At 44.9% G+C, this 16,119-nt stretch overlaps 1 protein-coding gene and 1 long non-coding RNA gene across 15 annotated transcripts in view; one reads left to right on the top strand and one right to left on the bottom strand.

Annotated features, from left to right (window-relative positions):
* The window catches only part of CADPS2 (calcium dependent secretion activator 2), a 370,823-nt gene extending 362,704 nt beyond the window's left edge, over nt 1-8,119 (top strand). For all 13 annotated transcript variants that reach the window (XM_081023462.1, XM_081023461.1, XM_081023471.1 and 10 more), the window contains 2 exons: nt 3,835-3,939; nt 7,132-8,119. In XM_081023462.1, coding sequence (XP_080879588.1) covers nt 3,835-3,939; nt 7,132-7,302 — 276 coding nt within the window. In that variant the 3' untranslated portion in view covers nt 7,303-8,119. The remainder of the gene's footprint in view (nt 1-3,834; nt 3,940-7,131) is intronic.
* LOC308486761 lies at nt 3,651-14,925 on the bottom strand. Of its 2 annotated transcripts, none has more exons than XR_013991278.1 (3): nt 14,605-14,925; nt 9,131-9,275; nt 3,651-3,764 (listed from the first exon to the last, which is right to left on the bottom strand). It is a non-coding gene; the product is annotated as an uncharacterized lncRNA (long non-coding RNA). The 2 variants fall into 2 exon arrangements; XR_013991279.1 differs by having other exon boundaries at nt 3,651-3,761.
* Between the last annotated feature and the right edge of the window lie 1,194 nt (nt 14,926-16,119).

The raw sequence follows: 16,119 nt of genomic DNA, 5'->3' as shown, positions 1-16,119 counted from the left end.
GATGCTAAATGTAAAATTCCGGACCCGGCGCTGTTTACCAGCTTATCCTGTCCAGTGCTAAACAGTGATTTTAGCATTTAAAGGTTCACAGAAAGGGGCAACAGCAAGCAGAGGGCCCTGTTTGATGTGTCTGCACGGGGCACATGGCATTTGTGTGTTTAGGGGAGTGACTTCGGCCAAGGTTCTTTTCTCTATTAGCCTCCCGCAACCCCATTAATTTCCTTTTCAGGGAACGACAAATCACAACACTTCCTTCGACAAGCTGCAGCTTGCTCATTTGTGCAAAGTGGCACCACTTCTGCTCCCGACTTAATTGTTTGATGCCCAGTCTCCTTTGCATCACTAATCGACGGCCTGCAACGTGGGCTTTTTCCTTTTCTCGTCGAGGGTGCCGGTCTTCCCATGGAAATGGGCGGCTCTGGATTGTGTTGCACACCTCCGAGGTTAATTCTTCCCAAGGTCTGTTTGATAAGAGAACAGATTGGGTCTATCATATTGCATGTAACAATGAATAGATACAAAAGAACAAATGGTGGTTGAGAGAGTGATCAGGTGAGCGAATTTATTGTCGCAGTGAATTCACTCAGATACCATCTGTTAAGCTACATGACACTCATCCCAATGTGGCTGACAGCATTTATTTGAATGCCACCTGTTATCCATGGATTTAAAAATAACTTTTAATCAATAATCTTTTAAAAATATTATATATATATATATATATATATATATAGTGTGAATAAGACTCGTAAAAGCAAACTCTGCAAGGCACTCATCTTTTAATGTTTGCTTACTTCCTATAGACAGGATTCAGCTCTGAAGAGAGTATGTCAGAAATAGATAATAAGTGAAAAGGAAACTCCTAATTTGCATATATTTGCATGCCTGTTCACAGCCTTTGCAGGTGCTAAACAACAAATGGTGGCTAGGTATTGTGTTCAACAGTATCCTTATTTTGAAATAGTAACACTACAATGCCTCAGAATTTATATTTCAGAATTTTTAAATCATGGCTAGCAGTCCTAGAGCAGATGGACTTCGGCCAAAGAATCCCAGGAAATATACTTTGTTAAGGGTATTGGGAATCATAGCTCTGTGTGCAGAGGAGACTTGCACACAGCGTCACTGAAATGCAAAGCCAATCACAAGTCCTGCTGGGGGTCATCTCCACTCAAAAGCACCAGGCTTGCCACCAGTGCAGAATTTAAATGCAAGACCTAGTGCAAGCCTGGCTAGGATCAGGTCTACTTTGGAACCCACCAGATGCATCTGGTTCCCCACCTCTGTTCTAGAAGTGCTGCTTTGGGACTCAATTCCAAGGAATTTCCCCAGCACAAGCCATATCAAAACATTGGTGCAACTCCCCATTTAGCTGGGCTTTGAGCAGAAAGCATACTTGAATGTTATCATTAGGCTCAGTGGTATCTGGGAGTGTACTTGCCGTTGTTTCAATCTTTCCTTTATTGCCAGGGCTTGTCCAACCAGAGAGGCAAAATAGGCTCCCCCTTGGGGTGCCAAAATTCCAGGGGTGCCTGAAAGTGCCTCTGCCCGTGCTTTTGGAGGATGTGCACGGATGAAGTTTAGCAGCTCCTTGGCTGGGTAGTATCTTCTGCTTCCCAAGAGACACACTGGAAGATACCGGTACTTCTGATCTCCGCTGCCCAGAGAGGGAATAGACGAGAGGGTTTTTTAAGGGCAGGAAGTAAAGAACTGCCAGGCATTAGAAACCAAAGGAAGATGATTATCTGGTTAACTGTTCATTATTTAAGATGCTGTTATTTCACTGCTCAGCCTAACATGCACATAATAAGCTGCAAGATGGGAGCAGCATTATTGATGATGTTGTTGATGTTGTTGTTGTTTAGCCAGGATACCTTTGTTCAGCCCTAACTTCTGCTTGCTTGGTTCTGGCTGCATGTACTAAATCGTATTCATATAGCCTCCACTCCCTGAAGCTTTGTGTTCCCCATTTCTTGTGTGTGTGCACATACACAAACATACCCTCTCCTATTGTAAAAGAAGAGGAAATATGTTAGGAAAAGGTTTAAAGCTGCTTCTTTCTTTTTTTTAAGAAAGCCCTGAAGTGCTAATTCTCTCCAAATGCAATTTTGCCCCAAAATGAAACCACCACTCTGTTTTTCATACTTTGACCACAGGGTTCTGTTTAGTAATTGATACTGAGAAAGACTGAAGCTACAGAGGTGGTTTGTTTTTCTATTTTGCCTTGGCGACTGGTTAAATATCAATGCTACTTATTTTAGCTAAAGCCTTCCTAACATCTTCGATTAAGAACATTGAATACACCTAGTAAGCAACCAGGTAGTGCCTTGGCCAACTCTGAAATGCCTTCGCCTTTCCTTAGGTCAGTATTTACCTCACGGATGGGAACCTTTGGCCCACCAGATGTTTCTGGACCGCAGCTGCCTTTATCCCTGAGCACCCATTGTGGCTGATGCAAGTCAGGGTGCTCCAAACAGTCTCTCTTTTTGAGAGAAATTCAGTCACGTCCCAGGCTGTGAAATTAGCTGGTTTGGAGCTCTTGCAAAAAACAACAACCCATTTTCCTAAAAGCTGGGGAGCTGGGGGCGGGGGATGGAAATCACATCTGGCAACCAATGCACCGCTTTGGTTTCAGATAGTACATGGGTAAAGGTAAAGGGACGCCTGACCATTAAATCCAGTCACGAACGACTCTGGGGTTGCGGCACTCATCTCGCTTTACTGGCCGAGGGAGCCACCGTACAGCTTCCGGAGGTCATGTGGCCAGCATGACTAAGCTGCTTCTGGCAAACCAGAGCAGCGCATGGAAACGCCATTTACCTTCCTGCTGGAGCAGTACCTATTCATCTACTTGCACTTTGATGTGCTTTTGAACTGCTAGGTTGGCAGGAGCAGGGACCAAGCAACAGGAGCTCACCCTGACGCGGGGATTCAAACCTCTGACCTTCTGATCGGCAAACCCAAGAGGCTTAGTGGTTTAGACCACAGCGCCACCTGCATCCTTAGTACATGGGTAGACAAATCTAAAAAGCCCGGGACACAAATTTTATGGCCCTCTAGCGGCTATGGTGGCTCAGAATCATAGAACTGATTATCCCCAGCAATGCAGGAATATGCAGCTGCCCCATATGGGGATCAAACCTGCAACCTTTGTGTCATACAGAATCATAGAACTGATTATCTCCTGCAATGCAGGAATATGCAGCTGCCCCATATGGGGATCAAACCTGCAACCTTTGTGTTATACATTATCAGTTCCCTCATCCCAATTTTAGCGTCTGTCTGCCTCCCCACCCACCCCCTCTATTTCATTACACCCTTGGTAAGAGAGTGAGAACTGCAAAAAACGGCAGGAATTGTGTTTCATCGTTGGATGCCCTCTTCTTCCATTAGACTTCATTTCCCTTTTTGCTAAGTGAAACTTGCAGAGCTGTGCAATTTTCCCCTTCGTCTCCGTAAATAATCTTCTTCCCCCTACTGTTTTAGCAATCAGTTATTTCATGCGAGCGTGCGCACGGAACACTCCTTTTTGCCTACAGATCGCGATGTGCGAAACACTCTTTCACATGAAGATGGCCCAGCTCAATGGCACTGAGGAGTTTTTGCTAATGCTAATTCGCGTGAAGACCAATTCAGGTCAAGTTTGCCAATTTCCTAGCAATGACACTTGCCGTTTTACTGACCAGGATCAAGGCATCGTTGACTTCAAGGGCTGATTTGCAGCCTGTTTGAAGGGTCCAATTTGCCTCTCGTCGCCAGATCTGCTAAATAAATAATGGCGGACAGGACATATCTATAGATATATATTTACTGTCTCTTCTTTTTTCTTAACAGCAATGGTACAGTAACTCTATGAAAATCATATGCGTGTGGCTGGCTGATAGATTAGAACTGCAGCTTCATATCTATCAGCTGAAGACTCTCATCAAGATAGTGAAGGTAAATATATTAGAATTTGATTGCACCGCAGCATTGAAAAGAGAAGCAAACAATGAATTGTTCTGGCCTTTTTTTTTAAAAAAAAAAAAAGCAATTTTATTGGTTCTTAAACTAATACAATAACCATTGAATACTTACCTAGCAGTACATCCAAGTGTTTGTCTCTAGACATAAGCTGACACATTCAACATTCAAACATATTAATGTAACCCCTCCACTGAGAATATTGAGTAATTGATATAAGGAGGTCTTGATTTTGGTCATTAACATAGCTAAAGAATGGGGTCCACATTTCTTGGAAGACGTATCTCTTCGTTATGCCTTTAATTGCCTTCTTGTGTCTGGTGAGATGCTCAGACGTTGCTGTATCCCAGATATTGTGCATCATATGCATCAATATAGCAATTTCCCCAAAGCTTTGAAACACTTCAGTTCATTCGTAAGTTCAACTGCTGTAAGGTGGGTATTCCACTTTAAAAAATGGGAGGGCAGCCCAATGTGTTCATGGCTGAGATGAGATTACATCACTTGTTCCAAACCTGTTACCCTTCAGCTGTTTTGAGACTAGAGCTCCCATCAGCTAGCTTGGCTGGGGCTGATGGGAGTTATAGTCCAAAACAGCTAGAGATTGGGAACGTTGAATTAGTTCTTATGGTCTTGGTCTCTGTGATTCATGAGCCGCACCGAACCGGCTACAGCGCTTGCTTGAAAGGGCTGAAGCAAAGCAATGCAGTAGTACCCATCTTACTTGCAGTGAAAAGGTGCCTTTTAGAATTATCTGGGACTGGCAGAAAGAATAATTTGTTTAGTAGCTGAATCTGTGCTTCGCAATGGAAGTCACTCCAGCAAATCTAGAGTGGTGTATAAAAGCCAAATTGTACAAGCAGCTAGCTTCTAATAAACATGTCCCCGGAGGCCAGAACACTGCAGAACAGAAACCCAAAAGGCCACTTAATGAGTGATTGGTGAGGTGATTTAGTGGTCTGAAGGCCTATCTGAATCTGTTCAGCTACTTATCAGGTGCAAAAATGGAAGGCTGCACAAATGGAGATTGACTGATGAGAACATTTCCCCTGCCAGCAAATTGGATCCTACAGCTCCCAAGGTGATTTCAGTGGCCAAGCACCACGGAGTGGAATTTGTGTGACTGCATACACGTAGCAAAGGGGAGTTAAATTGGATTTGCAGCTCCTACAATTATTTTTATAACTCTTTTTTTATTATTATTAATATGGATCACTAGTTTTGCATGAGCAAAAAAAAATTCTACAGAAGTAGTTTAAAAGAGGTGACTTGATCAACCCTTCAGCCCGATCAACTGAAGAGTTTGCACATCGAACTGAAGTCTTATTTTCCAGTTCAGAAGCACTAGTGTTTCGGGCATTCCTGCCACAGGCAGGGCCACGATTCGGCACACTTGCTCAGTTGTTAGCACTGGATCTCAATCTGGAGCCGTATTTTGGTATTCAGATGGTTGTTTAATGCAGTTGATCATGAAAAATACAGTCCTCGGTTCAGAATAATCAGCTAGTCGTGCAGCTAAAGGACATGTAAACCATTCAAGATGTGTTTCACTTTGGAAATGTGAAGCAATAATAAGTACAATCTTGTTTTTAAGCGCCTGTTTTAACATTCTTGTGATTTAATGTTAACAGAGCATGGTCTTTTTGTATTCAGGGTAGTTCTCTCCCAACTCCGCAGATCAAAGCAAAAAGACAGTCCTGATTCCCAGTGGCTGTCAGCCCAACACATTTGTTGTGTATGTTTTGCTGCATGTGACAATGAAACGCAGCCTACATTGCAGCATTCAGGATGAATCGGCCAGTGTCTTTCATTAGCCCAGATTCTGCTGGTGGAACCATTGCTCGGGCAATTTTGCTGTACCTGAGCTATACCGTTACGGCAGAGTCATGTATTAAATTAAATATTTGTACTTACTCAAGGCACACGATTCCCAGAGCTGCTGCTCTTCCTGATAACCTCCAGGAGAAAGCATCCCCAAGCCACACAGGCTATTGGAGAGTTGCTCATTAAGTTTAAGAGCCAGCTCATTCAAGACACAGCAATTACTTGATGAGAGTTTGATACGTTTCTTTGGAAAGCGTGTGAAAGAATGCTACTTTTTTTTTTTTAAGAGTGCTGTTTTCTTCCCTGTTTTTGTGTAATGCAGCTCTCTCTCTTACACTTACACACACACACACTATGAAAGGTACCGGAAAAGAACTTTCTGTTGGGAGATGTTACACTGAGAACTACTTCAGGCTTTTTAGCACCATAAACAAAACATTTAAATAGCTCTCCCTTGCCCACAGCAATACACTCTGGGGCTTGGGGGTTGGGATCCTGTTCTCGTGTGTTGTGTTGAAGGAGGAAGCATAGCTTAGGGTTAAGAGCATGCGATTTCCATCCAGAACATTCCAGCTCCAATCCTTGACATCTCTAATTTGGGACTACAATTCCCATCATTCCTGATTACCGGTCCTGCTAGCTAGGGACGGTGGGAGCTGTAGTCTGAAAACAGCTGGAGACCCAAGTTTGGGAAACACTGAGTTAAAGGATCTCAAATACAGGGCTGGTACAGACATCATCCCAAGCCCCAGAGGAACTGTTGCCCTCCAGATGTTCTGAACTACAGCTCCCAGAAAAATCATGCTGCCTGGCAGAGAGGCTGATGGGAGTTGTAGTGCAGAATATCTGGAGGGCACCAGTTCAGTGAACGATGTTCTGAAGATGCCATGGTAGACTGTTGTGATCAAAAAGTCCAATGGTCTGCTTTTTACCTACCATTCCCTTTTTTTGCCAATTGATTTTTTCCCCCCATATTATTGCGGATTTGTTAAAAAACTGAGCAAATTTAATATTTTCAACAACAGAAAGACTTCCCACCCCCTTCTTAGATGTGTCCATAATTAACCCTTATTGCTGCTTATATTTCATAGTTCTAATTCACATTCCATTTTTTCCTTTTATCCATCAGCATTAGTTAACATTTCCAATATTGTCACGTGAGGATTACGCATCCATTTATCAAGCCACGTTAATTCACCAATTCTATTCCACACACCTTTCCCCAACCCTTTATCGCGGTCAGGCCTTCATTCCGTCTGCCCCCTTCGATGAGACTGACGTTTTTAGGGAACTACAAAAGGGAAGAACTGACCCTTTGCTGAAAATATTCTCTTGTCACTACAGAAGACCTATCGAGACTTCAGGCTGCAGGGCGTGCTGGAAGGAACCCTGAACAGCAAAACATACGACACCGTCCACAGCCGTCTGACAGTAGAGGAAGCCACGGTCTCTGTGTCTGATGGGAGCGGACTTCAAGGCATCACAATGAAGGACAGCGACGAAGAAGACGGCTGACCACCTGCTTCCCCTCATGAGTGTTTGTTCCGTAACTTGTCCTCACACTTCGCGTTTATGGTTTTGCCTTAATGCCCCGATGCTATGGTGTAAAATTCATCCCACTTGTAAGGGAGGAAAGGTGGGCTAGAAAGGGGGAAAGGGGGTGGTATTGGGGCAGGGGTGTTTAATGCCGAAGACATTTTGAAGACAATGGCCAGGGTGGGGTGGGGGTTGCATATTTTTCTATGTAGCTTTGCTTTGCACTTTTGAGAATGCCAGCATGGAGTGTGGGCTCCATCCCTTTCTGTTTGTCGCATTGCCGTTTCTCTTCCTGTAACCGGACGGGAGAGCAGACATTGTACATTGCGCAATACTACAGGCAGTCATCATTGGAAACTGTTCAGAGCAGGCATTTCATCTGCAACAATTGCAGCCCGAAAATGTATTTCCCATGGTTTGTCGCTGTTGTGTTTTGTTTCTGTTGTCGGTCTCTTGCTTTTTCTTCATTCTTAGGAGACATGCATTTAAAAGAAAAACTTGGTCCCTAGTCCTTTGATTTTTGCTTTGTATAAAAGGCAAGAGGATCTCCAAGGACTGCCAGGGGAAAAACACACACACACACACACCACTGCAAGTGTTGCATCTTCTCTCTTGCAAATTTAAAAACTTTCTCATCTCGTTGATTGTCCAGAAACCTGCCTTCAGTATTTCTATGTCTCCGTGAAAATTTGCAGGCAATAAGAATCCCCCTTTTCCCTCCTGTCATGACCACTTCTGTATCTAGCCCACGTTTGTACAAAGTTCCAAAATTAAAATATGTTTGCAATATTTGAAATCCTTCGACCTCCAGCGTGTGATTTGTTTTGCTGGCAGGAGAGGGCAGTTACAAAAATAAAGTGCAATTGTTTCCTGGAGCCCTGCAACATTTGATAAAGTGTTTTTATATGAAGAATTACCTGAGTGGTCTAGCCTATAGTTTTTTCATTTAAGAAATTACTTGCATCTCAATATTCTCCGGTGATGTCTTTTCAAAAAGGCATTCTGCTTTTGTATACCTTCCCATAAAATGCATACATCTCTGCCTATTGACGACAGCTTGAATGGTTCCAAAGTAATCTGGAAGAGCACTGAGCGAAGAAGTTGGGGGCGGGCGTTACTTATGTTCCTAGTGACCTTAAATGCCTGGCCTTAATTTAGCAGTGAAGTGCTTTACTTCAATGAATTCCTTAAACAATTCAGAATCGCTGTGGCTTACGCGACGGTTCTTTGCAAAGACAGGTCGCGCAACTTTGCGGCTGCTCTGTGAGTACAAAGGCTTGAAGGATTGAAAAGTAGTGAGTTCCAGAGAGGAGCTCATTGTTTTGTTTCGTTTTGAAGCGCTCATGTAAACTGCGCTGAACAAGGGCAAACAAGTTACACTTCAGCAGAGCTTGGCTCCTCCTCGAAGTGGCAATTACTCCTCGTTCTCCAAGAACTCTCGAGAACTTGAAATAGAGCTATTTAGTGGGAGAAAGGGCAAATAAAATATTCTGTGTTCTTGCACAGTCCTCACAAACAGGATGGCGAGGACATTATGTCTGGGGTCTAGCATTCTCTTTGGTCTCCCTTCAGGAAATAACCTTCCCAAATGATACCAAGAGATGCCAAAGATTTTTTGGATAGAGTGAGTGATGATCATTACTCCTTCCGGCAATGTTTGGGGGCTCAACACAGAAATCTCAATCAAAAAGCAACGGGAGTATGACATAGGTAACCAAATACACCCCATCCAATGGACTAAACTGTGGTCTAAACCTTCCTTCAAATCCATCTCAGACAACAGAAAGGAACACACCTTGAAACTTACCTATAGATGGTACCTAACACCATGGAAGTTGGAGCTGATACAGCCAGGAACCGCACCAAAATGCTGGAGAAGTTGCAGCTCTACAGGTACATACCCCCACATGTGGTAGGACTGCTCCAGAATCCAACCCCTCTGGACATCAGACCTACAAAAAATATGCAAAATAACAAAACAGGTATTAGAAGCCTCCCCAGAACTACCAGATCTACAATTGGCAGGTGACTGGGAGCGGCCGCCGAGACCACATAACACCGGTCTTGAAAGACCTACATTGGCGCTGACCTTTAAAGCCCTAAATGGCCTTGGTCCAGTATACCTGAAGGAGCGTCTCCACCCCCATCGTTCTACCCGGACACTGAGGTCCAGCACCGAGGGCCTTCTGGCAGTTCCCTCACTGTGAGAAGCAAAGTTACAGGGAACCAGGCAGAGGGCCTTCTCGGTAGTGGCACCCTCCCTGTGGAATGCCCTCCCACCAGATGTCAAAGAGAACAACAACTACCAGACTTTTAGAAGCCCTGTTTAGGGAAGCTTTTAATGTTTGATGTATTACAGTATTTTAATATTTTTTTTTGGAAGCCGCCCAGAGTGGCTGGGGAAGCCCAGCCAGATGGGTGGGGTATAAATAATAAATAATTGTTATTATTATTATTATTTATTATTATTATTATTATTACTGCTAGATCTGGAAGGGCATGATGGTAAATATGGATGGCATGCCTGTATGTGGTATGGCAGAGCCAAAATTTACAAGAGCTTCTCCAACCATGTGATCAGAAAGAACTTGATTAGAGTCCAGGGAAAACACAAAAACTTACTGGAAAGAAAGACACCACAGGAGCAATAACTAAGAAAAAGATTAATATGGAGAACCAGTGGGATACTCACTGCAGCCAACTGAAGTCACCCAACTATGCCTTGGGTCCCCCAACCCCAACCTCTCTCACCACCAAGAAAAGCTAATAAATGAATATAAAGAGAATGTGACACAAAAACCTTGCATGTAACACTATGTAAAAGAATGAAAGTTTATGTCAGGGACGAGCCAGTGGTTTCAAGTTCCCCTGAGGGAGGGGGGAACCTGGGAGTGGAAGAAGAGGGCGAGGTGCCCAACGGGGAGGGAGATAATGAGGAGAGAGCTGTGGGAGGAAGCCGAGAGGAAGAGGCAGGAAGGGCTAGAGAGCCAGGAAGTTCACAGGAGCAGCAAGGGTTAAGCTCAAGCTCAGAATCTTTCAACAGCTCTCATGAGACATGGGAGAAGAGGAGGGCTAAAAGGCATGGGTTGCTGGAGGGGCAACCGCAGGCCTCAGCAGAGATCTGAACTGAGTGACTCTGATGGATGATAAGATGTGTTAATGACCCATTGTAAATACTGTAAATAAAGACTATTTTAAAAAGTCATGGCAATTGTTGTGAAGAGAGGATACCCTCAGCCCTGACAGTTTACCACCCCTCTCTTCTCCCCCCCAACCTTATACCGACTACAACATTAATGTCTCACACCGGATAGAACTGATCTGTAGAAAAGACTTTATGATCTGAAAACAGAGATGCTGTACTTTTGTAACCCAAGAAAATCTTGTAATAAAAGCAATTTTAAAAGGAGAAACAAAAAACTTTTTAATAATAATAATAATAATTTACTATTTATACCCCGCCCATCTGGCTGAGTTTCCCTAGCCACTCTGGGCGGCTCCCAGTCAAGTGTTAAAAACAATACAGCATTAAATATTAAAAACTTCCCTGAACAGGGCTGCCTTCAGATGTCTTTTGAATAGGATAGCTGCTTATTTCCTTCACTTCTGAAGGGAGGGTGTTCCACAGGGTGGGCGCCACTACCGAGAAGGCCCTCTGTCTGGTTCCCTGTAACCTCACTTCTCACAATGAGGGAACCGCCTTTGGATCTCAGTGTCCGGGCTGAACAATGGGGGTGGAGACGCTCCTTCAGGTATACAGGACTGAGGCCGTTTAGGGCTTTAAAGGTCAGCACCAACACTTTGAATTGTGCTCGGAAACATACTGGGAGCCAATGAGATCTCTCAGGACCAGTGTTATGTGGTCCTGGCGGCCACTCCCAGTCACCAGTCTAGCTGCCGCATTCTGGATTAAATGCAGTTTCCGGGTCACCTTCAAAGGTAGCCCCACGTAGAGCGTGTTGCAGTAGTCCAAGTGAGAGGTAACTAGAGCATGCACCACTCTGGCGAGACAGTCTGCGGGCAGGTAGGGTCTTAGCCTGCGTACCAGGTGGAGCTGGTAGACAGCCGCCCTGGACACAGAATTAACCTACGCCTCCATGGACAGCTGTGAGTCCAAAATGACTCCCAGGCTGCGCACCTGGTCCTTCAGGGGCACAGTTTCCCCATTCAGGACCAGGGAATTCCCCCACACCCGCCCGCCCCCTGTCCCCCAAAAACAGTACTTCTGTCTTGTCAGGATTCAACCTCAATCTGTTAGCCGCCATCCATCCTCCAACCGCCTCCAGGCACTCACATGTTTTTTAAAAAACATACGCAAAGGAAGCTGCAGAGTCAGACAATTTGGCCTGTCTAGCTCAGTATAGTCTTACATTGAAAGGCAGTGCCTCTTTGGGACTTCAGACTGGGTTTTCTTCTAGTCTTACCCAGAGATGCTGGGGACTGACCTTCTGCATATGAAGTTTTACCACTAGACTATGCGCCATCCCAGTACCAGTCTGTGGGTATTCACTGGTGCTGGGACAGAGCTGCAGGTTAAAGATACACCTTGCCCAAAGCTTTGCTGGGAGTTTAGCTGTTGCCTGCAGGTACTGTATGTGGTGGGGGTGGTTTTTACCTTTGGTATGTAAAGAAAAAGCGAAACCTCCAGGAGGAAGCTAACTGAATAACCTGCTTCCCATTCATACAATTCAGCCACTTTTAAAGCTACAAAAGTGCAAGCTGCTTAAACCGGTCCTTAAATTAGTTCAGTCCCGGTGCAAGGTGTGTGCCGCCCATGGCCATTAAAGCACATTAGCATTTCCTGCATTTGTGACCTTCAAATTCTCCAGAACCCTTCCTTGTGTAAGTGTTACGCAAAAGGCAGCACCTATAAGAGCACAAATGGTTCCGGCTCTCTCCACAGAAACCCAACAGAATCTCAGATCCTTTTAATTTAATTGAACATTGCTCATCTGTCTGTATTCCCAGGGCGCTTGCCAGGTATTAGCATCATTGGCCAACTATCAAGGATCAGACTCAAGTCAAGGGCCCATCAATACCTGGGTTCCCCACTCCCAGCCTTACTGCTGCTCCTCCTTGTTATCATTGCCTGTACACAGTCCTCTTTAAGTGAGTAAGCATCACAGGAGAAAGGAGGAGCACCAACCCAGCCTCAAGCTTCTCTTCCCTTCTCGATGGCTGTAGCCAAAAACACAAGATGGTACATCTTGCCCAATGCCCCCCTCCCAGAACTTACACCATACACTGTATCCCTGTTCTGAATTCTACTCACCCCTTTAAGCAGCGGCCAGAGAACCTCCAGCCCATGAGAATCATCATCATTTTAACATCCCTTCTCCCTAAAAATCCGAGGGCAGGTTACATAGCCAATACGTGCACAAAATTTACAAATGGGGCGTTAGATTCCCCCTTCCTTCTGGAATTTGCACTGATGGGACTCTGAAAAGGGATCCATAATCTCAGCATCAGATTCCATATTTCTTTCTACCAGTCCAGGAGCCATTCCTCTGACTCCATCTTTCCATTTCCTTTTTCAGTTCCTCTTAACAAAGGGAGACAATTAACCTTAGAGTCCCCTAATTGTGCAGTAATCCTTAGCCCCAGATATCTTACCCAAGTGCCCTCGAAAGTCGATGTCCCCTTATTAGCTCTAAAGATAATTCCCCCTAACTTTCTATTAAATTGCAGCAGGGCCTCAAGTGGTTCGTTGGGACTAGTTAAAGCATGAGCCTCATCCTTTGCGCAGAACGATATTTTAAAATCTTTCTCCTAATCCCTTTCATGCCAGAATGCTGCCTTCCAGCTACTATCATGGGTTATGTAACAAGCAAAGGCATGGCAAAGGAGGCAGCTTCGTCCAATGCTAATTAAAAGACGCCTGCTTCTTGGGAAAAAAGCAATGACAAACCTAGACAGCATCTTAAAAAGCAGAGACATCACCTTGCCAACAAAGGTCTGTATAGTTAAAGCTATGGTTTTCCCAGTAGTGATGTATGGAAGTGAGAGCTGGACCATAAAGAAGGCTGATCGCCGAAGAATGGATGCTTTTGAATTGTGGTGCTGGAGGAGACTCTTGAGAGTCCCATGGACTGCAAGGAGATCAAACCTATCCATTCTTAAAGAAATCAGCCCCGATTGCTCACTGGAAGGACAGATCCTGAAGCTGAGGCTCCAATACTTTGGCCACCTCATGAAAAGAGAAGACTCCCTGGAAAAGACCCTGATGTTGGGAAAGATGGAGGGCACAAGGAGAAGGGGACGACAGAGGACGAGATGGTTGGACAGTGTTCTCGAAGCTACCAGCATGAGTTTGACTAAACTGCGGGAGGCAGTGGAAGACAGAAGTGCCTGGTGTGCTCTGGTCCATGGGGTCACAAAGAGTCGGACACGACTAAATGACTAAACAACAAAAACTTTTCAGTAGAACCTATTAGATGAAATTCTGCATGTCATGGAGTCAATAAACAAAGCAATAGGAAATAGCTAGTGCTGCAATGCAGCTTTTTAAAAATGGAATCATACAGTTGGAAGGGACTCAGAGGATCAACTATTCTAGTCCAAACTCCTGCAATGCAGGCAGCATTGAAAATTTGCCAGGCACATTTTGCACCTGGCTATCGGCCACTTGCAACCAAGTGAAGATGCCCAAGTGCCAGGATGGGACCTGACATCTCCACCATCTGGAGGTGCATGCCTGGGGAATCCTTGGACCTTGATTGTTTTCACACACCAGCAACACATCCTGTAGAATTCTATCCATGATATTTTATTTGAACGAATTACAGGAACCAAAAAAGTTCTATTGGAAAATACGACTTTCAAGCTGTCTGGCCCCAAAACGGCAACTAGGTATTTTGGCAACTGTAACCCTGGTTTAAGAAGTCCTTTGGCGCCTAGCTTATATATCCGAGTTTCTAACACTGGAATGCAGGAATATGCAGCTGTCCCATATGGGGACTGAACCTGCAACCTTGGCATTATCAGCACCATTCTCTAACCAACCGAGCTATCCTGTTCCTTTTGATGTTTTTGTCTTCTCCATCCCAGGCTGAGTCAGAAGAAACTCTGGTCTCTTGCTTTTTTGTGGGGCTTTAAAAAGGGAGAGAAAAACCATGTGTGCCAGTTTGAGCTCTTTGGAGGAAAGGAGAGACAGAAATGTAAATAATAATAATAATACCCCCTCCAAACAAAAGTTAGCAGCAAAGACAGGAGCCCATGCCCTTTCTAACTCTTGCCCTGATCATGTGGGGAAATGTGATATCAAAGCATTTCTTCAATTACCTTGCCAATCCAAATTGTCCATTATCCCCAACAGGAGTCAAGCTGTAGCTGAGTGAAAGCTTAGGCTTCCAATTCAGCCCACTGTTAATCTTGCAGATAGGTCTATGGCTGGATTAGTCCAGCCCCAAATCCACAACTCAAAACACCCCTCTGCTTGCACCAAAAATCAAACCCTTTAAATTGCCTCCTCTGAGGTTCTGACCCCTCCTAGGTCAGACTCTGCACTCAATGGTTTGCGGCAGCTTTCAATGGCTTGCAGCAGCAAACTCAACACTCAGTGGTTTCAAACCGTAGGAGTTGGATGGGACCTTGGATGTCATAACGCAGCCTTTCCCAACTTTGGGCCCCCCAGGTGTCACTGGACTACAATTCCTATCAGCCCCAGCCAGCATGGCCCAATGATGGATGATGGGAATTGTCATCATAATTGTGAATTATGATGTCCAGTAACATCTGGAGACCCAAGGTTCAGATAGGGTGATCTAGTCCAACCCGCTACTCAAGACAGGATCCAACAGCCTTCCCCAACTTGGCTCAGGCCTGCAAAGCTCATCAGCCCCAGCTGGCAGAGCCAATGGTCAGGGCTGATGGGAGCTGAAATCCAGTATCCCTAGAGGGCACCTGGTTGGAGAAGCCTGAACTACAGCCTTCGTGATGGGCCAGTTTCTCCTTACATATCCCCAGCAAAGGAGTGCCTGCTGCTTCCCAAGGCAATCTATGCCACTGTTCAACAACTCTTGATTCACTAACTTGCAGGGAGGGACACTTCCCCTTTTAATGTAAAAAAAAACCCCAAAACTATTTAATAATAATAATAATAATAAATCCTCATGAAATAAGATGTGAACTAGAAAAAGCGTACACAAACTCTTTCCTTTGCTCCTACTTTGGGTGGGGGTTTACATGTGGTTGCCCTATCACAGCTACCCTAAAATCCTGGATTTCTCCCTTGTCCAGCTGTCTGTCACTTCCGGCCATAGCGAGACCAGGCAGGGAGGGAAATATGGATTCCCAAGTCGCCCGGGAAGCTGGGCACCCGAGGTCAAGCAGGACCTTCCCCAAGGCAAATGAGGGGAGGTTGGAAGGGGATGCGGGGGACTCAACTAGTCGCTTCTTGGCAAAGAAACACCTGTTGGCAGGTGCAGCGCCCGTGGCTCTAGGGTTGTTCTGCACAGGATGGGACCGGGTGGTTGCGGTGATTTTTTTTCATATGGTACTGAAGTGACTTCAAAACAACCCATAGCAGGGCTGCCATACGTCCAGATTTTCCCAGACATTGACGGGATTTCAAGGGCAGAACTGACGTCGGAGAATTTCCAAAAGGCGGTGTTTTGTCTTGGTCAATCAAAAAAATGTGTTTTGGGGGTGGTTTCCTTTTAAAAAGCTGAAAAACTTTGGGAGTTGTCTAAAAAAAAGTTCAGCAACTTTCGGGTTTCCCTAAAAAGCAAAGCTCAACAATTTTGGGGTCTTCCTAAAATGGCGTGCATTTGATGGGCAGCCGGCTTTTCGGTGGTT

Source organism: Podarcis pityusensis (assembly GCF_964106645.2).
Source record: "Podarcis pityusensis genome assembly, chromosome: 10".
In the NCBI taxonomy this organism is placed as follows: Eukaryota; Metazoa; Chordata; class Lepidosauria; order Squamata; family Lacertidae; genus Podarcis; species Podarcis pityusensis.
The sequence above is the reverse complement of the archived record's forward strand: the minus strand, read 5'-3'. Positions and strand labels throughout refer to the sequence as shown.